Source organism: Callithrix jacchus, chromosome 10 (genome assembly GCF_049354715.1).
Source record: "Callithrix jacchus isolate 240 chromosome 10, calJac240_pri, whole genome shotgun sequence".
NCBI classification, from domain to species: domain Eukaryota; kingdom Metazoa; phylum Chordata; class Mammalia; order Primates; family Cebidae; genus Callithrix; species Callithrix jacchus.
Genome location: NC_133511.1, coordinates 10989183 through 11012550, shown reverse-complemented (window position 1 = coordinate 11012550; position 23368 = coordinate 10989183). Strand labels below are relative to the sequence as shown.

General features: G+C 44.6%; 1 protein-coding gene and 2 long non-coding RNA genes across 5 annotated transcripts; 2 read left to right on the top strand and 1 right to left on the bottom strand.

Annotated features, from left to right (window-relative positions):
• Positions 1-1770: 1770 nt before the first annotated feature.
• POU2AF3 (POU class 2 homeobox associating factor 3) lies at positions 1771-11702 on the bottom strand. Of its 3 annotated transcripts, none has more exons than XM_017977528.4 (5): positions 11286-11702; positions 9601-9695; positions 5494-5548; positions 3858-4090; positions 1771-2440 (listed from the first exon to the last, which is right to left on the bottom strand). In XM_017977528.4, exons 1-5 carry the CDS (start codon positions 11512-11514, stop codon positions 2072-2074), a joined length of 981 nt encoding a protein of 326 aa, XP_017833017.2. In that variant the 5' UTR covers positions 11515-11702; the 3' UTR covers positions 1771-2071. The 3 variants fall into 3 exon arrangements, with proteins under 3 accessions (XP_017833017.2, XP_017833018.2, XP_035120375.2); XM_017977529.4 differs by having other exon boundaries at positions 11625-11702; XM_035264484.3 differs by having other exon boundaries at positions 10139-11427.
• Positions 5441-6924, top strand: LOC103796009 (uncharacterized). Its single transcript, XR_001914243.4, has 2 exons — positions 5441-5645; positions 6343-6924. It is a non-coding gene; the product is annotated as an uncharacterized LOC103796009 (long non-coding RNA).
• Positions 10504-19986, top strand: LOC108593715 (uncharacterized). The gene is made up of 2 exons (XR_004730971.2): positions 10504-10772; positions 11547-19986. It is a non-coding gene; the product is annotated as an uncharacterized LOC108593715 (long non-coding RNA).
• Positions 19987-23368: the final 3382 nt, after the last annotated feature.

Genomic DNA, 23368 nt, shown 5'->3' with positions numbered 1-23368 from the left:
GACAGTATGAAGGGTCTTTGGTCTGTGTGAATAGGTACTTGCTGACAAGAGGCTGGTTTCAAGCCATTAAAAATCCAGTTTACTGGCATCTCAGAAAGGCAGCAATTGTTCTATTTTCCTGGCAGGCAGGTTGCAACTTGCCCTGTTTGCCCAAGCTTTGGTTGAGTCCCCAAGGAGGATGGTCAGATGGTGACATTTCCAAAGCATATTCATCTCCTGGTGGGAAGAAACTCACTGAAGTGGCAGTGAGTCAGCTTCTTCCCGAGTCTCCAGAGTACAGGACCTATAGTCTGCTAGCTCTTGTGCCCGGCATCTCTGTGTCCTGTGGACAATCTAGCCTTTTTGGTGAGGTCTGACTCAGTTATAGTTGGGATACACCTTTGTGTATATGAGAAAGTTGGCATTTAAGGATGCCATGGGTTCCTGGACAGTCTTTTACAAATGGTGGTTCAAACTTCTCAGCACTGGAGAGGAAGAGACACTATCTTTCCAACCCAAGTTTGGGTGCCTCCTGGCTGGGTGACACTGGACAGGTGAACTAGCTTCCCTGAGCCTCAGACTCCTCATTTTGCTGTCAGTGCTGTGAATATTAAATGAGATAATGTGTGAGAACACCCTTAGATAATTCTGGCACGTAGGAAGTGCTCAGAAAGTGGTACCTGTGGCCAGTGCTGAAGGTACCGGTATTGCTGCCATTGTACTGGCACTTGAGACGTGGCTAAGGCTCTTCAGACTTCATTTCAGGGATTAAGTCTTGTGCCGTAATGCCCTCAGAAAACAAGTTTCAACAGTTTAATCCAGCATAGGTATATTGAATAACTCCTCTTTACCTTGAAAGAAAGTTGGGCTTCTTCAAATATATTATTCAGAGGAAGTAAACTCCAAAATTCAAGTGTAAACAACATAGTCAATCCTATAAATCAATGTGTAAACATGAGTGATGTATATTTAAATACTTTCTAAAGCCAAAGATTCAGAATAGAAAATAATGACTTCTAAACTTCAGGCTACATTAACTGTATGGCAGCTCTCAAGAAAAATAAGTTCAACTATTTGCTCAGAAAGTTTCCAAAGCAATGCTTTGGAGAGGAAAAAGAATGATCTACAGGCTAACATAGCTGTAGGCAACATGTGCTTTTTGGTCATCCTAACACTTCACTGACTAATGTTAGATAAGAGAAACTAATCGTTCATAAATGTCTTTTTCTGATGTTGCTCCAAGATGTACCCTCTCTTCTAGAGGTGAGGCAGGGCTTCCCTCTTCCACCATGCTAGCTGTGCCTACCCTCTATCCCATGGAAGTCAAGGCCTCTCACAGCATTTTACGTGAATATGTATATATATATATATTTTGAGATGGAGTCTTGCTCTGTTGCCCAGGCTGGAGTGCAGTGGCATGATCTCGGCTCATTGCAACCTCTGCCTCCCAGGTTCAAGTGATTCTCCTGTCCCAGCTTTCTAAGTAGCTAGGATTACAGGATTGTGGCACTGCGACCGGCTAATTTATTTGTATTTTTAGTAGAGACAGGGTTTCGCCATGTTGGTTAGGCTGGTCTCGAACTCCTGACCTCAGGTGATCCTCCCACTTGAGTCTACCAAAGTTTTGGGATTACAGGCGTGAGTCACCACACCTTACCCAAATGAAAACAATTTTAAATTCACGAATCCATAAGATTAAACCACCTCAGAGTGATTAGCAATTTCCAGAATTAATGGCTAATGTTCAAATCAATTAAAAATGACTGCTGGAAATAAAAAAGAAATCCAACATTTAGTAATACAAAATTATTTATTAGTAAAAAAGGAGAGAGCATTTGTTCATTACACAAAAAGGTAAAACAATTGAAAGTTGTCTACAAAAATTTAAACTATGAGCAAACAAAGTAGGAGTGGCACTATGACCCGGTTTGAGGACTTTATATGGTTAGGTTCGCATCAGAAAACTGGAAGTAGTGACATGTAAACTGTGCTTGGGATATTGTGTTACCAAGTTGCATATTTTGCAGTATCATCTAGACGTGGTAGAAAAATAGATATACCCATGCCATGTTCTGAATTACTGTAATATCTATTAACTATAGCAGATGTCACAGTTTGTTTCCCTCTTATAGAAATCAGTGGCGGCGGCTGCTGAGGGGGCAAAGTCCACACAGTCTGTGCTCGGGTAGAGGTACTCTGCCACCTGGAGCGCATCCAAGTCCTCTGCCTCACACGATGCGCAGTAGCAGATGGAGGCGGTGGCCGAGGAGAAGCAGCTGTACTGGGTGTGCGAAGGCAAGTGATGGTAGGAATGGTCTTCGGGGGGGTGGCCACAGTTTCTGGTGTCCAGAGAAGGAGGGGAATTGTAATTCTCTGGAGCATATGAAGGCAGCTGAACTGCTGAGTAACTGTAGTCTAAGGACCCAGAGAGAGTGGAGGAATTTGAAGGCGATCCTGGGATCTAGAGAAACGACAACCAAGAAACAAAGCTTGATAACTTAGACGGGATCAAAGGAACTGAACAGTGTGGACTTACCAATGCAGAGTGAGAAAATTAGGGGTAAAACACCAAACCCAACCAAACAACACCCAGCCCAAGTCTGCAGAAGCGATTTTATTTGCTGACGACACGATTTCATGACAGCACGTTCTATAGTTACCTATTTCTTTCCCAACAATACATTGCCTTGCTTCATTGGTTTCCTTTGTTATAACCCTACTTTAGAGGGTGCTCTGTTCTGAAACCACAAAATCCCATTGTGCTTCAAGTCACCTGCACCTCAAACCCTGCTGTATACCACAATCTAAGCTGCAGGTGGCACTCTGGGTGTTTCTCCACACCCTCACCATGGAGAACCAGGTCAACATGCAAAGGCAGAACCTGGATCCTCAAGGATCTTGGATTATCCCCGGGATATGCCAAGATGAGTCACTACGTGTCCCGTCACTAAAGTCTTGTTCCCCTGAGTGAGAGCTATTGTCTGTTTTCTCTTAAGCAAGTCAGCAGTTGTTACTGCGAAAACCTAAGTTGGAGGCTGGGAAGGACCTGGGTCACCGGGTCCCCACATTTTCCCCATGACAATGTCCATATTCTGCAGAGTTAATTTCCTATCCCCTCTAAAATTTAGTCTGATGCCCACACAGACTTTCAGCAAAAAGTGAAAAGTATTTACATTCCTTAAAAAAGAAAATGTTACAATTCAAGGTTTACAAAAAAACCTGTGAGTCTCTAAAAGACAACTAAAATAACTAGTTTCCAATAATAGAAACTTTCCTTCATTTTGAAGGATAACACGTTTTCAAACATTTGAGATCTATCAAGAACAGTCGATCTAATTTTTTTCAAAGATTAGGTCTTCATTTTTACTAACCATCTCAGACCCAAATGAGTTCTTGTGCTTACAGCAGACTAAATCCATCATTGAACCAGCCAGTTCAATGACAAAACAAAGCAAAAGCCCCCCGATGCAATGAAGTTTGGTACCATATATACACTGCCTTAATTCCATTTTCAAGAACTCAAAAATCCATCCAAAAATCCAAGAGCAATTGCTTAAACCACTGACTTCCAATTAGTAGGTATCTTGACTTCACAGTTTAAAAAACACTAAAGGAATATCGCCAGGAACCTCTTTGTATTGCTACACACCAACTTACCTGGTGATCTACTTGGGAAATCTAAATTCTGTGTGTATCCAAAGGTTTATGCCCTGCAGTGTGTGGCTACTTTATACACTGACTTTTAAATTCTTCTCTACCTGTTTCCTTGGATGATTTCCTTGCTGATAGCTTTTGTATGATTTCCCACAAGATGGTGCCAACTCACGAAGTAAAATAGTTAGCAAAAATCAGGTATATAAAAAACTGAGATAAATTACCAGGCTCTGGTTGAAGCAGAAAGGGGCGGCCTGGAAGCTGTCTGGGAAATGGTGTGGAGTACTTTGAATGGAATTGAGCAAAGGCTCTGCCGGGTGCATCTCTGTCTGAAAGTAGGAATCGAAGATCTGGTCGAGGCAGCTTGAGTTTTCTTCACATGAAACACAACTGGAAAGTTCTCGAGGTTGAAAATAACTGGGCGTGGAAGAAATTGGTTCAGGCTCAAAATACAGTCCTAGAGGAGAAAGGAAAAAGACAGATTTTTTCATAAAAATTGCAAAACATAGATTTGAATGGAGATCTATACTCTGAATATTTACTCTGTCTAGGGGGAAAAGGGCTTACCAAGGCCAGAAAAGGAAACAGGAATGCAGTTTGGACTCTTTATTTGTCTTAGCTAATTCAAGCTCCAGGGAAATGAACGTGGTTAAAAATGTGGAAATTGGCTGTAAAAGTGGTTAGGGCAAAAATAAAAGGATGGTGACCCAATCTGTGTCCAAGTGTCACAGTCAAATAATGGCTCAAGCTTCCCCTTTCTTGGGTTTGAAACCATCAGCATCCAGCCCCTACCGGCAGTTCAGGTAAACCTCTCAGAAGTCACTGACTGTTGTTGAGGCTTTGAGAAGACTTCTGATGCTATGTGAAATAATTTTCTTGACTTAGGGTGACTGCTTTTCTGAGCTGCTCACTCTTACTCAGTAATTTAAGTTAGGAGGAAAGAATGTTGAGAAGTGATTTAAATGGGAATGCAAATGATAATCATGGAAGCCAGGAACACAGAGTACCAATTAGCATGATTGGCTCGAAATTACAAAAAGCCAAAATGTTTTCTCAGTGAACATGTTGAAATAATGTGTCAAAGTAAATTGTCTTGTTAAATGTCAAACAAGAATAATCAGAAAACATTACTCCTTTTCCATTTTATTATTAATAGGCCCAATTTGTGATAATTATCTGTAAATGCTGGGAGAAGAGAGGGTTAGCATGTGCACATCGAAGGGACTAAAGGACACTGGGCTCTTCTTGACGTATCAAGTTCCTTTAAAGTGAAGCTACAGTGACGCATTTAGTGAGGAGCAGCCATAGGCAGAGATTTCCTTATATACGACCTCCTTAAACTCTTAGCTGTTGAGTAGCAGAGGTAGGAGTGTTTATGTAATTGAGTTACTCTTATTGGGCTGAGAAAACCTACACTTGTTCGAACTGCTTTCTGGGAAGAGAGAAGGGAGGGAAGCCCCTGTCCGCTGGAAACTAAAGGAACAGAGCAAAGGCATTATTTTAGTGCCTCGGAATGTTCTGTGTTCCACCTAACAGTACACTAAAAATAAGATAAGTTCCTGAGAACAATTCTGAATTTGTAGTTCAGTTTAGTCACCTGGCAATGAAGAACTGGAATAAATGTGAGGAACAAACTTTTGGGACAAATAGCAGAGGGTAGAGAGTTCAGAAATGAGGACATTTGCGCTTGTTTCCTTGCTGGGCTTGCATGTGGAGTGACACTGCCTGTTTCACCTTCTGATTGGTCGGATTCCAATTAAATGGGGGTGCCTATTTTAACCCCCAATCAAGCACTGAAAGACTTTCCAGATGGCCTTTGGAAAGAGTGTTTGAGGGAACTGTAATGCTGGCTGTACTGACCTGCAGAAGATGGTGCAGCTGGGTCTGAAAGGTGGACGCTGCTGCCTCCGGACCGCTGTGAAAGCAAGAGAATCACCGTGAAGCAGGCTGAAAGAAAAGCTCTAAAGGGAAAGCTAAGACATTTTAATGACTATGCTTCTTTCTGCTATAAGGTAAGCCAGATTCCTCCTTCTCAGAGAAGTTGCCTTCTTAAATACAACCAATGTTATGTTTTATTTAGATTCAATGTTTATGTTGCTTGGGGAATTTTTTCTCCAAATATCAGATTCTTCCACTTAAATTTTAAAGGCGATTAATTTTGACTAATAAATGAATGCAGATAATTTTATGAGGCAAAAATGTAACAGTTTGAGAAAATGCAGCTAAAAGAATCCTATTAAACTATTCAACTTAAAATTAATAAAAACGAACATTCATTTAATCCCAACTCTCTATGGCTTATTCAATTATTTTCCTCAAAATTTTCATAGACCGTCTGGCTACTTAACCTGAGGGATTCATTTCTCCAAAGAACACATTTCCTAACTTTGTTAATCCTGAGTAGCTACAAATATTCACATGTTCTTAGTATACATGAAATATTAAAATAGAGAATATTTTCTTAAGGCTGTAGCTGGTGACTCAGAACCTACTTACATTCTAGTTAATGGCTGGGAATTATTCCAGTACGTTGCATGTTTTGTACTATTTTCTATAAAAGTTGCTTTTATTTAAACTACTGTGTTTAAATACTTAAAAGTTTATGAAACTGCTTTTTAAAAACTATTTAAAGTAAAGCAGCCTGCATTTTTCAGTTGAGTTGACAATTATACTGAGTAATTTAGGATTTTTTTTTTTTTTTAATTTCAGGTGGTGGCTTTAAAGTTTAAAGGGACCTGCGTTGCTCTGTGACTCTGTGCTGGGAAGCCAAGCTCACCACACCTCTTTTGGGTTACAGGGATACTCACGCCCGTACTCTGAGCCACAGGGAGAGCTGTGCAGGCAGCCACTGCTTAAAAGGGAGGCAGTATCAGTTTTGAAAATGATCCATGCTGTAATGTCATGAACCAGGAAGCTGGAATCCTTTAGCAGTTCTTTATGCAAATATTTGGCTGCAGCTTGAGCCGAAGGACTTGGAAAGAGTGGGTATTAGAAAATCTGCCTCATTGTAGAGTTTCCCTAACCCCGTTCCTCCCCGGCTGGGCCTGTTTGTCTGCCTCCTCCCCTTGTTATCTCCCTGAGGTGTGTTTACATTATCGTGCTTGATATTATCTTTCTAGTTGTGGGTTCACTTTCTACTTTGCTCCAATAACACAAAGAAAGGCACCTCTCTCTTAGATTTCAAACAGCACGAAAATTCACAATCTACAATTTATAAAAAGACACATCAAGGCTGTTTTAAAAATTAATGATTTAAAAAAAAGGAAGGTAAATGATATCTTTTGATAATGACTAACTCAAGTTTCCTTTTACCCTAAAGGCAAATGTGTGTGTGTGTGTGTGTGTGTGTTTGCAAATTGATCTGGCTGAAATAAGTTTTTTAAAATCAAGTGTTTCAATCTGACATACACACAGTTTCTCTGGCACTGCCTGAAGAATATTTGAATTCTTCACTGAATATGTGTCTCAACCTATAACTTCCATTTATGATTGCCTTCTTAAAATTTCAACTGTGGATACTACTCTGACTTTATAACAAATTAAGATCGATTTCTTGCTGCTCTGTAGTATTTGATACAATTAACTCTCTCCTTGGCTTAAAGTTACCCAGAGGCATCCTCAAACAATTGAACAAATTGGAAATCATCTCTGTTATACCAGAAAGGTCTGCACTAAGAAGGGGGCATACGTCATCCCTTCGCACCTGCTACCCTTGCTTACTAAGTACGCTCTCACAGCTTCCTTAGAATCCCAGATCCTTACAATGGCTTCCAGGGAGGGACTTTACATCTGGCTCTTGTAATTAAATTATATGCATGTTACTCCTCTGTGCTTGCGAGAGCATCGGCTGATACAGTCTTCTGGGAAGCAAAGCAAAGCAGGCTTTACTCTGCTGGTTCCTATAAGACATGGGCTCAGAAGTCCTGCTTTATTTCTCAGGAGGGAATTCAGAAAAATTTAAGTCAAACTACTCTGGGGAATGGAAACAGGTCAGATACACAAGTGAAATGTTCTACCCTGGTTTTAGCTCCTGTAGTGAGCCAAGAAGGGAACAGTGGCCAGACCCATCTGTAAGGGCCCAGCAGTCACAGAAGTGCCACACTCACATGCGACTTCTCCAGGTGCAGCTGAGCAGAAGTCTACGAAGTACCAAAGCTCCTTCAGGAAAGGTTACATTTTATTATGAACGTCTTGATGTTTTTCTCCAGAAGCATTTTCCAGTTCCCTTGTACCTGGTCTTATTAATCGTATAACCATCTCTGAACTGAAGGGGTTGAGGGTATCAGATGCCTGCTTAGATGGTCAGATTCGCAGAACGATGAATTTAGAGCGTAGAGAGCCAACGGAAGGTTTTCATACCATACTAAGAATAAAGCCTTAGTCTTACTTTTAGCTTAGCCATGAGCTACTTCAAGGTTTTGAATTTTACCTGTAATTGAGGTACAGATCTCTGATCTACATACCTCTGCTGGTTGTTATAAAAACTAAACGAAATAGTGGCGAACTGAAATAGAACCACTCTGAAGCCCTCTAGAAACGTAAGGGACTGTTAATGTGTTACCTGAAATTCTGCACATGGAGGTCCTCACTTTTCTAGCTGCATGTGCTGTATATGCCAAATTGCAGCTGGTTCACATCTGAACTCTAAACTCTGAGCAAAGGGTGTGAATGAACATTACTAAATAAATAGCTGGCTTTCAACCCTTGGTTAGAATTTTATTTTACTTGCTTTCTACAAATAATATTATTATTTCTCAAATAATGACAAGTGACATGTATTGAACATTTATTTTTACTATGTGGAAAGCATTCTTCCAAGGGCTTTGTATGCGATAACTCGATTAACCCTCATAAAATCCAACCATCCCCAATATGAAGATGAGTAAATGGAGGCAAGACAGATTGAGTAATTTGCTTGAGGATACACACCACGGAGGAGCTGAGACCTCAACCCAGTCCATCTGGTTCTGGAACCTGTGTTTACCTCCGCCACATCATTTGCCCCCTCCCATTTCATGAAGTCCAACTGCCACAGGCCTATTTCATGATGTCGTGCATTGCACATGGACAGCATCAGGCACAAAAACTGCTGTGGGGCAGATGCCGATGGGCTGGAGAAGGACCAATCCTAACATAGGCAATACGAGCCCCAGCTGTCAGACCCTATGTCCACACTCAAGCCAATTGTACAATCGAGGGTTTTTAGGGATGAGCTGCCCTCTCTTGGGCAATAATCCCACCTAGTTTGTTTGGTTCTGCTGCTGCCCTGAGTGCTTTTAGTAGTACTTACTAACGTTCTACTGTGTCGGGAGCAGGGGCAGGAAGGTGTATAAAGGGTCAGGGTATACCCTTATGACCGCTCAGTTCAATTTTGTAATAACCTGGAACTGCTTAAGGGTTTGTTACATTTTAAGGAAGTGGTTCTGTACTCCAGGCTGTCTCTTCTGCAGAGACAGGGCCCTCTTCTGCTGGAGACTTTAGGTGACTGATGATTTACAGACAAGTGATCTCAGAGGGTGAGTTCTAGAAGACAGAAGAGGGAAGGGAGGATGTACACAGATGCTATCCTGGAAGGGGCCCCTAAAATGAGGTGAATTTCTGGGAGAGATTTTCTATGGGTCTGCAATGGCTATACATACATACACTGTCTTCCTAACAAAACGATGTCTAGTTACCTGCTGGCTGCTCCTCCCCCTGCCGAGGACCAACGCACCTTTTATACTTTACTTTTATCTATGGGGGATGGATGGGCTCCCCCAAATCCTCAGCCACACAACATGCCCCAGCTGTCCTCTGTGGCTTCCCAATTGAGATGCAGCTGGATACAGAAGTCATAGGAACAGTGGAGGAAGGCCAGGTCTGGGGATAGAGAGGGTGTGGGGCCTTGGGTGGCCTCCGCACCTTGCAGACACAGGGTTGAAAGAGGCCCAGCATGAGCTGGCGAGGGAGGGAAGGGTTTATACTCACGGTTGCCCCTGAGGCCGCCTGGTGTGCCCGTCTTTGCTGCAGCAGCTCCTTCACTGTGATCTTCACTCGGACACCTTGATACACCTTTGGTTTTTCTGGAGAAAGGCAACTGAGTCAGTGGTCGAGTCCAAGGTCTGGGTGTCAGGGTACAGAGTGGGGACCCTTTTTATAGGCAATGGCACCCAAAGCCACGTTTCTAAGTTCAGAGAACACACACACACAAATACCAAAAGATGGTAAAAACCCAAACACCTCAAACTTGAAAGAATGAAGAGAGGCTGAGCAGGTTTCAGGGTCCCAGTGGGAGCAGAACCCATGGAAATTTGTGGGACCATCCACCCTTGACTGGGCCTCAGTCCTAGGCCAATAGTATAAGGTTTTGCTGCTCTGGAATGTGGAGATCAGTGCCCCATAACCCACCACCTTGGCTAAGTCGGGGGAACCTAGGCTTCTGGGCCCAGCCCTCTGAGAGGGTATTATGGACCTGGGGAGGGGCCAGGCCTGGGGCAGGGGGCTTTCTCTGATTATGGCGGCTGACCTGGCCCACCCCACTGTGATGTTCCCACTGGCATGGAAGTCCCGAGTCCCTTCCTTCTCCACCTGGCCAGGTGTGGCTTCTGGACAGGCTCTGACCTCTGCGTGCCCCTGGTCTGGAGGCCAGCCCTAGGGCAAGTGGTGAGGTTTGGCCAGCCCAGTCTTGGGCTGGTGAGGGACCTGCCAGACTGACCCTCGTAAAGGGGCCAGGCCTCCGAGGAACTCCCTCCCTCTCTCCCTTCTGTCTTTTCCTTCTGCCCGCTCTCCCTCGTCCCTTTTCTCCGCCTTTTCCGCGCTCCATCTTGCCCTCCTCCCTCCTTCGCCCCCGCTCCTGCTCTCCCCTTCTTTCCTTCTCTCCCCACCCCCTCCCTTTCTGGGGCAGGCGTTTCTCCGAGGCGCACTGAGGCTCTAGGGCGAGTCCGAGCAGCGCGAGCCGGGAAAAGCCATCCCGGGTTCCCAGGACCGCGCACTCCGCGGGGAGGCCGCCCTTCTGTAGGGGACTCCCTGGGGTTGGCGGAGCCCAGCCGGACAGCCCCGGCTCGCTGGAGCTGGCGGGCGCGCGCCCGAGGGGTTCACTGGGAGGGACTCTGGGAGCAGGGAGCAGCGACAGCCTCCGCCCCGGGCCCCGAAGAGCCGCAGTGAGTAGGTTGGGGACCTGCTGTTAGGCCAAGCCAAGCAGGGCGAGCTTTCAAGGTGAAGGTGGCCGCAGGAGTCCGGGGCTGCTTCGGCCCTCGACCCTGCAGGGTGCGCCCAGGAATCGCGCGGGGAGGAGCTGGGCGCGGCGGCCGGAGGTGGCCGCGGGTTCAGCCTGGGCGCCTGGCGATAGTGCCAGGATGCCAGCGCCTCGCCTGGTCACTGCGGGGCCCGCAGCTGGAGAGCAGGGATCCCCCTCAAGCCGGGTTCCAGGAGCTGGGGTCTCCCCAGGAAAGGGGATTACGCTCTTCCTAGCCCAGTCGCAGGGAATCCTGTGCCCAGCCCGCAGGGCCCACGCGCCGCGCCCTCTCCGCTCTCCAGCCTACCGCTGCCCCACCACCCAGTTCCTCGATCCGCTCCGGGCTCTGCGGGCAGCGGGCGTCCCTTGGGGTCCGGGCAGGGACCGCCACAGCTCCGCTCAGTGCGGCCGGCGCGCTCTGCCCCAGTCCCAGGCTCACCTTGAGCCTCTAGCTCCCCCCGTCGCGGCTTCTGGGCGCGCAGGGTCCGCGCCGCGAAGTCCAAGGACACAACAGCGGAAAAGTGGAAGGGCGGCCGGGGTCCTGGGGTACGCGGGCGTCCGGAGCGGCCAACTCCGCCTCTGGGCCTCTGCCCTCCGGGACAGACGCTGAGTGGGAGCGGCCACAGCGTGGCCCGCGCCCTCTCCGGATCCCCGGCCCTTACTCGCATGCCTTGACTTTGTGCCTCTCTGTTCTATGCAGGAAAAGCTGTGGAAACGCACCCGGATTGAAATGCCCCTGGCTTGCCTGACCCGACCCCAAGAGAAGCAGCCGAGTTACCCGACATTGTGGTCAGCAGGAGCTGGGTCGGTGGCTTGACGCTGCAGCTGCAGGCACTCAGCGCCTGGGAGGGCTCCTGGGCAGGGAGAGAAGCAGAGATGCAACATTTTTAATGTTTCACAAAGCATCCGGCTGCACCCAGGTCCCTGGATCAGGAGACAAACAGAATTAATGTTTTATACCTTCGGGTATAGGTTTGAGTTTTTCCCCCCTCATGCCAAGTATTTAAAACCTCTAGAAACCCATGATTTGACAATCAATGATTGCGCGATACTTTCAATTTGAATATTCAAAGGCTTAACAAAATGGACTATCTTCTGCAGAAATCCTGCACAAAGGCACCCCACAGAGAGTCCAGAGAAACAGGGAGTGAGACCCCTTTGTGTCCTGGCCCTTGCTTTTATTTTATTTTGAGCATTTTGTCCCCCTTCCCACAGACAGAGCAGATGCCCTCAAAGATGCTCTGTATTTCAGCCTTCAGGGCAGCTAGGGAGCTGTGAGTGACTTAGTCTGCACCCTCTATGAACGTCAGAGCCAGACTGGCTGGCTGGACTGATTCCCGCATACCCCATTTGTGTTTTGAGGGGAAATCTCAGGTTTTGGGGAGTGAACATGGCAGCCAGTGGGTGTGGCACAGCAACAAGTCGCTCTGGGCCCAGGTGGCAGGCCAGAGGCCCAGCAGAGGCCTACATTCTGGGCCTTCTATTTTTCTGGCTAGGTCTGGCCACTAGCGGGCTTCCCTCCCCCTTGCATCCCGCTCTTCCTGGGCTGGACACTCTGGGGTTTCACTCAGAATGCCTGCCCATTAAGACCCTTTGTAAAGGCCGGGCGCGGTGGCTCAAGCCTGTAATCCCAGCACTTTGGGAGGCCGGGGCAGGTGGATCACGAGGTCAAGAGATCGAGACCATCCTGATCAACATAGTGAAACCCCGTCTCTACTAAAAATACAAAAAATTAGCTGGGCATGGTGGTGTGTGCCTGTAATCTCAGCTACTCAGGAGGCTGAGGCAGGAGAATTGCCTGAACTCAGGAGGCGGATGTTGCGGTGAGCTGAGATCACGCCACTGCACTCCAGCCTGGGTAACAAGAGTGAAACTCTGTCTCAAAAAAAAAAAAAAAAAAAAAAAAAAAAAAGACCCTTTGCTCTCTCCACAGACCTGAGGATGCCTGGAGCCTCCCCCTCTGGAGACTTTCTGACTCTGGGTCTCACCACTGCACTGTGAAGTGCCCTCTGCTTTTTCTCCCTCTAGAGCCACCCCTGCCTTTTTGCTGTAGGAGCACATGTTAGGAAACAGTGTCGAGTTTGGCTCCTGCTCCTTTTAGCTGAAAGGATGTAGATGTGGGTCCAAGTCCTATTGTGGTGAGAAGGGGGAGGGACTTGGAATCAGGCTTTCGCCTTGGTCCAGGCCCAAGCCCCTCACTAATGACTTGGGATTCTACTGTGTCATCTTCTCTGAGTACTTACTGTGCCTCTTCCATGTGATCTGGAAGTGAGGAGACAGGTATAGTCCATAGAAGGAGAGAGTGCCAGGCCAAGTCCTTTCATAGCCACCCATTCCCTCCATGGAAGGGGCAGCAAGAGAAGACCGAGAGACAGGGTGGAGTTCCCTTTGCAAATAACCAAGATATTCCCAGGATGCCAGACCAGGCCACAGTTTGAGGCCTCTGCTCTTTGTTCCCTGAGTTCTCAGAAATGCAAAAAGTGTGGTTTAGCCCCAAAGACCTCTAGAAAAAGACTGGGGTGCCCAAATGTGTCAGGTACGGGGTAAACACACAGAGCTTAGGGAAAGGGCAATTGAGAATGACAAGACAGATAGGAATTGCTTGGCAGCTGAAGCCACATCTCTGGGGAGAAAGGAGCAGACCTGGGAACACTAGAGGTGGCACCTGGCAATGGAGGGCAGGATGGATGTATTGCAATCTGGCAGCCCCCAGAGGTTCTTTCTGCAAATGCCCCTGAGCCTGTGTCCCAGGTTTCCCTGAGGGACCAGACCCGAGGAGGGGAAGGACAATGGGAGTGGAGAAAGCTCCCCGCCTCCCTGCTGCATACCCTCTTCCCAGAAGATTGGGCAGCGCCCAGGCATTGCCCCCTTTAAAGGAACAGTGAACCAAGCAGCTTATAACCTAGGGATGGTCTCTTGTCCTCATAGCTTCTTCCATTACTTTTCTTTGCTGCTCTCCCCCTTTTGTTATGATCTTATTTTTTGGTTTGCTTCATAAAACCTTCTTTTTAGATTGCATTTTTGTTTATTTCTTTCCGTGTTTCTTTGTCTCTCTTCCTGTCTCTGCTTTCTTCCATTTCTTGTCTGCACTACTGGCCTTCTCCCTGGCTTCACATGTCTGTGTTTTCCTGTGCTGGGGTGTCCTCCCAATGCTTTCAGGCTTCGTCTCCTTCCTAACCTCTCCTTTCATGTGGAGATGGACAGGGTGGGCAGGCGCATTGAGTTCCCTTGACAACAACATCAAGATGATGCTGATGATTGGCTACCCTGTGGAGAAGGCAGGCCAGGCTGGGTGAGAGGGGAGCTCCTTGGAAGTCATGGCGTCTATAGGGACAGCAAGGATCTCTTTGTCCCAACCTCTAGCAGCCTTCCTGGATGCTTCTGTGTTGGCCTTGTTTCTGGGATGGCCATCTTTACACAATGCAGCATCTGATGCCCAGTGCTGTTGCTGGCTAGCAATTTCAGAAAACTGGATTTGCCTAGGCCTGAGCCCTGTTTTGAGAAAGAAGCTTCCCTCTGGTTTTTAGTCCAACATTAATGAGTTTTGGTTCCTGTTGTTTCTATAATTACAAAACTCCAGCACAGGTATTTAAGAGCCAAAGGCCATGCTTGTGGAAGTAAGGGAAAATATTTCTAAATGGATCCTGGGAATCCTCCTTAGAGATCTGAGTGGATGATCAGGCCCAGAGCAACCCTGAGATCCTAGGTGCCTACAGCTTTTTCATAGGAAACTCATAGGAGACTCATTATTGTTTACTGGGTATCAGGTGCTGTGTTGTATAGCATTACCATTCCACAGGCGAGGAAACAGGCTCAGAGGAATAAGTGACATGCCAGGATCTTTGAGCATATCAGTAGCAGAACTAGGATTCAGACTTTGATAGGTCTAACTCCAAAGCCCTTGCTCTTTTTTTTTGAGACAGAGTCTCACTCTGTCGCCAGGCTAGAGTGCAGTGGTGTGACCTTGGCTCACTGTAACCTCTGCCTCCCAGGTTCAAGCCATTCTCCTGCCTCAGCCTCCCGAGTAGCTGGGACTACAGGCGCCCACCACCACGTCCAGCCAATTTTTGTATTTTTAGTACAGACAAGGCTTCACCATGTTGGCCAGGATGGTCTCCATCTCTTGACCTCGTGTTCCGCCCAGCTTGGCCTCCCAAGTGCTGAGATTACAGGCGTGAGCCACCGTGCCCGGGCTTTGCTCTTAGCTATTGATATTGTCTTCCTGATCTCTACCAGAAGCTTTCAAACTTTTTGGACTTTAACCTACAATTAGAAATCTGTTTTACATGTTCACATATATCTATAACAACATTTATATTTCTAAAACAAACTTGTCATGAAACAATGTACTCCTACGATGTGAGGCACTCTGATATTTTCTGTTCTAGTTCATCTTTTCCACTTCATTCTATTTGCGGAAAATATATGTTGGTTGGGAGTCACTAAGTGAATTTAATGACCTACTAATAGGCTGTGAGTGGCATTGGAAAAATACTGCTTGTGAGATATGCGAACACACGTTTGAAGTTTGTGCACGTGGAAATGTTTTGGGGTGCTATCTGTTTTACTATCAGTATGTACGAGGAGACTAAGTCAGTGTAGACTGCTGATTTGAGAGTACTCTGTAAGGACTGGAAACACTAGAACCCCAAAGAAGCAGCTGGCTAAAGGTGAGGGCAAGCTCTTAATTACACTACAGTTTTTGCCTCTCAGACTGAGAGCTCTTCACTGCTGTTGGGGGCACTGCTACCTCTAGGATATTTATCCTGAAGTCCTGATAATGTCTTTGAGGTTTTAACAAACGATTGAAAGAATTTTTATGGGGTTTCAACTGGCTTTAATAGGTATCTTGCTTGGCAATATAACGTAGGATTTTGATCTTTGGGTGTTGGAGGGGACCTTTGAAGTGCTGAGAGGGACACAGAGTTTTTTCCCAAAATCTCTACTGGTGTTTGTCCAGCCTCTAGCTCCATTGCTGGGATGAGATCCTGGCCCAAAGTAGAGTGTGTGGAAGTGATTCTCATTTCCTCTATGGAAATGAGAGCTCAGTATTTGTGGGGCAGCCTGTTCCGCTATTGGACCGCGTTAAGTGTCGTGGTCAGTCATTATGCTGTAACCCTAATCCAGTCATGTATTACTGTCGCTATTGGACTGCGTTAAGTGTCGTGGTCAGTCATTATGCTGTAACCCTAATCCAGTCATGTATTACTGTTCCGCTATTGGACCGCGTTAAGTGTCGTGGTCAGTCATTATGCTGTAACCCTAATCCAGTCATGTATTACTGTTCCGCTATTGGACCGCGTTAAGTGTCGTGGTCAGTCATTATGCTGTAACCCTAATCCAGTCATGTATTACTGTCGCTATTGGACTGCGTTAAGTGTCGTGGTCAGTCAGTCATTATGCTGTAACCCTAATCCAGTCATGTATTACTGTCGCTATTGGACTGCGTTAAGTGTCGTGGTCAGTCATTATGCTGTAACCCTAATCCAGTCATGTATTACTGTTCCGCTATTGGACTGCGTTAAGTGTCGTGGTCAGTCATTATGCTGTAACCCTAATCCAGTCATGTATTACTGTTCCGCTGTTGGACCGCGTTAAGTGTCGTGGTCAGTCATTATGCTGTAACCCTAATCCAGTCATGTATTACTGTTCCGCTATTGGACCGCGTTAAGTGTCGTGGTCAGTCATTATGCTGTAACCCTAATCCAGTCATGTATTACTGCCGCTATTGGACTGCGTTAAGTGTCGTGGTCAGTCATTATGCTGTAACCCTAATCCAGTCATGTATTACTGTTCCGCTATTGGACCGCGTTAAGTGTCGTGGTCAGTCATTATGCTGTAACCCTAATCCAGTCATGTATTACTGTTCCGCTATTGGACCGCGTTAAGTGTCGTGGTCAGTCATTATGCTGTAACCCTAATCCAGTCATGTATTACTGTTCCGCTATTGGACCGCGTTAAGTGTCGTGGTCAGTCATTATGCTGTAACCCTAATCCAGTCATGTATTACTGTTCCGCTATTGGACCGCGTTAAGTGTCGTGGTCAGTCATTATGCTGTAACCCTAATCCAGTCATGTATTACTGCCGCTATTGGACTGCGTTAAGTGTCGTGGTCAGTCATTATGCTGTAACCCTAATCCAGTCATGTATTACTGTTCCGCTATTGGACTGCGTTAAGTGTCGTGGTCAGTCATTATGCTGTAACCCTAATCCAGTCATGTATTAATTGAGCGCCAACTATTTACTGGGCATGGTATCAAGCACCAGGAGTACAAAAATAAGTAGGCCTTGATTTCTGCCATCAGTTACTCTTTTCTCCCACTTCTGTACTACCACTTCTCTATTGTGAGTTTTAGTTCATTCATTGGTTCATTCATTCATTCAACAATCATATACTGATTAGCTACGCTGACCAGGTTCAGTGCTAAGCCTGAAGAAGTTATGCCCATCACATCTCCACCCTAAACCTTCTCTTTTTGAGATTCCCCAACTGGTTTCTCCATTTCTTCTCATATCACTGTTATTCAGATCTCGGGCTATCCTTGCCACTGACCTCAGAAACCCTGTATTTATTTGGCCTTGACCTTCTTACACTCAGTCGGCACACAAAGTGATGGGAATGGATTTCTTTTTAAGGTTTTAAACTGAATATTTTGGCTGAAAAATTTTGGCAGTCTTTTGTATGCAAATGACACTGCAGAGCGTTGTATTTCCCACCCTACGTAGGAAATTTTATTCAACTTAGGCACAAGCATATTAAAAAGACTTTCAAGTATAAAGAAAAGGGATCGTTTATTCCCTCCAAATTTGGCTATGGCTTGAAATTGTCTTTATTAATGCAAAGTTCTTTTGTCACCTTGACTTTGGGACACTGTTACCAAACCTTGTGGGAAATATCAAATTCCAGAAGATTGAATACATGCAGGAAACAAATACTTGTTGGGCCCTAGAGTGAACATTTGGTCCATATGAAAATGACCAGGAAGACCATTAGGTGAAAGTTTTTTAATGATTTGTGCTACGTCAGTCTCTTCCCATAAGACATATTCAAAGTTTTAACTTTTCCTTAAGAGGCTTCCATGAGGAGCAAGCATTTGATAATTGATCATTTAACTAAGAAAAACATCATGGTACACTGCTTGAAGAGTTCCTCTTCTATTACTTAAAATGTTTTTATTGTGCAATATTTAAGACATACAGATCGGTCGCGGTGGCTCAAGCCTGTAATCCCAGCACTTTGGGAGGCCAAGGTGGGTGGATCACAAGGTCAAGAGATTGAGACCATCCTGGTCAACATGGTGAAACCCCGTCTTTACTAAAAATACAAAAAATTAGCTGGGCATGGTGGTGCGTGCCTGTAATCCCAGTTGCTCAGGAGGCTGAGGCAGGAGAATTGCCTGAACCTAGGAGGCGGAGGTTGCGGTTAGCCGAGATCGCGCCATTGCACTCCAGCCTGGGTAACAAGAGCGAAACTCTGTCTCAAAAAAAAAAAAAAAAAAAAGACGACATACAAAAACATATCAAGAATACTGTGAGGAAAATCTTTGATTTTATTATCAAGCTGAAGAAACAAAACAGTTGAGTGATCTTTTATTTATGATGAAATTAACTTATTAAAAACATTAAAACCTTTGGATTATTCTTCTTAAGATATTATCTTAGTGGGAAGTTTAGCAGGGACAGCTATCAATTTTCCTAATGCAAAAGAGCTAATTCCTAAATATTGTATGTTTGGTCCACATTTGTATCCTCTTGGAACTTCTAACAATTTTTTACAGTTCTCTTTTTTTTAATTGTACTGACAACGACATTGCATATTGCAAACCCACATATGCTATTTATCAGAGGTTATAATTAGAGGACACTTTTTTGTCTTTTTGAGACAGGGTCTTACTCTGTCACCCAGGCTGGAGTGCAGTGGTGCAATGATGGTTCACTGCAGCCTTGACCTCCTAGGCTTGACCAATCCTCCCACCTCAGTCTCTCAAAGTACTGGGATTACAGGCATCATGAGCTGCCACACCTGGTCAGAGGATGCTTCCATATCGAAAATCAAATATAATAAAATGTCATCATTTGCAAATAACCGTAGAAGATTTTTAAAGTTTATTTAGCTTGAACTTTGAGGATTCCAGTTCCTGATTTATTTATCATACTTGTTTTAATCACACCAGGGATAATGATCAAACATTAAATAATTTTTATTTATAAGATTTCCTAGCAACAGATCACAGTACATGTATCTACTACATGAATATATCAACACTTTTCTGTGCTACTTAAAAGCTTCAGTAATTTTACTTCATAAAGGCATTTAAAAATACTAAACCAATCATCTTAAATATATTACCACTAAAGCCCAATATCCACCTACCGTCTGAATTTGGAGAGAGTATGGATACTAAACACGGTGAGACCTCTCTCATACACTGGTTTCAGAGAGCTGTCACCCATAGAACCAAGGGCTAAAAAGTTATTCATCTTTATGGTGTAATTTTAGTTCAATCTAACAAAACTTTACTGAGTATCTACAATGTGCTGGCCCTGAGCCAGGTGCTGGGACACAGAGGCGAGCCTCTCCTGAGTCCTCCCAGAGAGTCTCTTCAGCTGGAGAAGCGCTCTTTTTCAAGAGCGTGTGATTTTGCACTTAACCTCTCTAGAGTCTATGGTGTGTGAGGTGAACAGTGTAATATGGTTTTGCATAGAGAGGATGCTGTAGACAGATCCAGTGATAGAACTTAAAGAGCATAATTTTGTTGTGTGTTTGGTAGACTCACTGTAACGTACTGTGACTCAAGCCTTAGACAGCAATCGATATTTTGGTACTTTATAACTGATGTTTTATTCCGTACGACTATACTATTTAGCTATTTAGATTAAATATTGAAAAATGGATTACAAAGATACTATAATACTTTTATGCGTGTGTGTACATATATGCATATATGTATGCATGTATGTCAATATATATTTTACTATGGGTGTTGGTAATTATTTTTCCTTTGTGCAATTTCTATTAGAGTACGTCTGTCTTCTCCCCCTACCCCAATAGTACCATGATATTGTATTATTACCTGAGCTATAGCAAGTCACAATGATCATTTAAAATCATCTGTTAAATAAATGAGGTAAAGATGGAGTTTTTCTCTCTCCGTTTTTGAGGTTTGTGTAACATCCTAAGAGGGATGCAAATGCTTTCAGCTACACACTACGGGTGTTTCATGGATGATTGTTTATATTACAGCTTTTGCATGGGCAAATTAGCTGCTTGACTTCTTTTTGGCATTATCATCTAGTCAGATTTTTTTTGTGGCTTAAACTTGACTTACCATCTCTGATTACTTTAAATCTTAACTGTATCCTGTGTCCTTATAGGACCTGAAAGAGATAGCATTGAACCGAGCTCTTTAATTTCCTCTGACTTTCTCAGGAAAGTTGTAAGTCAGTGAATAACAACAAATTTAAGGAAGGTGAGGGAGAGAAGAATGCGCCTTTTTTTGTAAGTTGGCATGGTGCATTGTTCTGAAAAGGTGCAGTTAGTCCCCACATGTTGTAGAAAATTGACTGGGTGTGGTGGCTCACGCCCGTAATTCCAACACTTTGGGAGGCCAACACAGGTGGATCACTTGAAGCCAGGAGTTCCAGACCAGCCTGGCCAACATGGTGAAACCCCATCTCTACTAAAAATACAAAAATTAGCTGGGTGTGGTGGTGCCTGCTTGTAATCCCGTCTATTCAGGTGGCTGAGGCAGGAGAATTGCTTGAACTTGGGAGGCGGCGGTTGCAGTGAGCTGAGATTGTGTCACTGCCCTCCATCCTCCAGCCAGGGTGACAGAGTGAGATCTGTCTCAAAAAAAAAAAGAAAGAAAGAAAGAAAGAAAGAAAAGAAACAGAGAGTACTTGAAAGAAAATGGGATGGGATAGGGAAGTAGAATTAATTTTCTTGTCATAGTTTTGTAGCTTGATTTCACCTTTTAACAAAGCATTCCTTGAACAATAAAACAAAATCAAATTAAAATGTGTCATACCTCTGTCACATTGTCAGACTACATTGAAATGTGTCATACCTCTGAGACACATTGTCAAACTATAGAGAATTCTTTTTTTTAAATTGCATTTTAGGGTTTGGGGTACATGTGAAGAGCATGCAAAGATCATTTATTATTTGGAATTATTAGCACCGGCTCTACTCCCCCAACCCCTTTCAGACTAGGTAACTGGAGTGGACACTAGCAGGCGTATGTGGGGCTGGGTGTGTCTCTTTTTTATAAGTTAATTTAGTCAAATGCTATGAAAGGGATTGGATGCCTTAAGAAGAATGTAAACATCACGCTCCCTATATTTAGCTCTGTTCCAAGGTCTGCTTGTTGAGGTCTCTTTGAGAACCAGTACATCTTCAAGTTGTTAGGAGATGAATGAACACATGAACATGCCTGATATTCAGTGTCATAATCACAGGAAAGTTAAAGTTATGTGGACACATATTTATGATTTACACAGCCACTACTGTGCTATTGATACCCACTGACAAATGGTAAGCAGTAGAGGACAAATCATTTTAAACTTTACGACACCTATCTAGGAAAATGACTCAGACCCTTGTGAAGACCTCTGTATCTGCAGAGAGGGCCAGATTTCTTCCCTCGGAAGCATGGGCCTGCTCTTCAGGTATGAGTAACTGCTGAATGACAGACGGTTCTGCCAGCCACATTGGGAACCAGGACTGAGGTTGCAAGTCACGCTGTATTTCGGAAAGAACAGCTCCTCTCACCATGAACACTGTACTTTTCACTGAAGAGCAAACACTAAGCAAAGCAAAGGTCAGGCTTCCCAAAGGAGCTAGTGGAGGGGGAGGAAGTGGGGCAAGGGTCTGGCAGTGCTGCCTGGAAACCCAGGGTCCCATGCGTTCACTCTTCATCTGCTGCCTGAAGAATGCTCTGCCATTTTCCCAGAGTGAGCCAAAATGGTAAGGTGAAGGAAAGGAAAAATATCTTTATTGACACATAGTAAGAGCTGTACATTTCCAACCAGCAAGCCACCAGATAGGAGGTGCTGTTTGTCATGCTATCGGCGCACACATAGCAATATGTCCTTCTCCAAAGTCCTTTTGCTTCCTGGTGTTTTGTGGTCTGTTTCTGGCTGAAAGCTTAGTCCTACTTTCTGTATGTTCTTTACAAGGTATGAATTTGGCTGGGCAGGTGGCTTATGCCAGCAATCACTACTCAAGCATTTCTGCTGGCACTCCACAAACTAGAAGTGTGTTTGTTTAACCAGAAAATATCCTGAAGGCCTGGAGAAAAATGAATGTCAATTATTTGCTTCTAAGTGTGAATTAATCCACTTATTGGAATTTCTGGGTTTCTACCTCGATGAGGTAGAGTATGGGACACTGTCACAGAGGGCGTGACGGAGATTGTGTTGAGGCTTTGGGCAACTGGGGGAAAATGCAGGCCTTGGCCTCCAGAAGATGGAGAGAAATGGCATTGGATCAGGAGGGACCAGAGGGGTGGAAAAGACGTGAGAATAGAGGGCAGAAAGGCAGGTGGTAGGAAGCTAGGAGGAAGGGTGTAGGTACAACCCGGGGGCCGCCACTCACACATATGCAAAGCCTGTGTGTACCAGGCATATATGGTGGACTTGGCCACAGTGGAATTATACTAGGAGCTTAATTAGCAAAGAAACTCACATCAATAAACATGGACAGATTCATGCTTCAGATGTCAATATCTTCATCGACACATAGTAAGAGCTGTTCATTTCCAACCAGTAAGCCACCAGATAGGAGGTGCTGTTGGTCATGCTATTGGCTCCCACATGGTAATATGTCCTTCTCCAAAGCCCTTTTGCTTCTTGGTGTTTTGTGGTCTGTTTCTGGCTGAAAGCTTAGTCCTACTTTTTGTATTTTCATTAAAAGTTATGAATTTGGCTGGGCAGGGTGGCTCATGCCTGTAATCCTAACACTTTGGTGTGCCATAGTGGTTGGATTCATTGAGGTCAAGAATTTGAGACCAGCCTGGGCAACATAGTAAGATATTGTCTGTACAAAAACTTAAAAAAAAAAAAAAAGGAAAAAATAAATAACTAGCTAAGCATGATGGCGTACACCTGGGTCCCAGCTACTTGGGAGGCTGAGGTAGGAGGATTGCTTGAGCCCAGGAGGTTGAGGCTGCAGTGAGCTATGATTGCACCACTACACTCCAGCCTAGGTAACAGAGTTAGAACCTGTCTCAAAAAAAAAAAAAAAAAAGGAAATAAAAGATAAATTTCCATTTGATTACAGAATGCCTATATTACTCATTCATTCTAATAACTGTAGGTTTATTCCAGCAGAGAGACAGTGTCTGGTTTAATTAAGGCTCTCATTGATCAAACAAAACGTTGGGCCTTTTTTGGATTTTACTAATTTGAGGACATCCTGGGCTTTAGGATAGAGCCAAAACTATGTTTTTTTACAAAGCCATAGTCTCCTGATCTCGTCCTATTTTACGGACAATAACATATTTATAGTTTGTGCCATATTT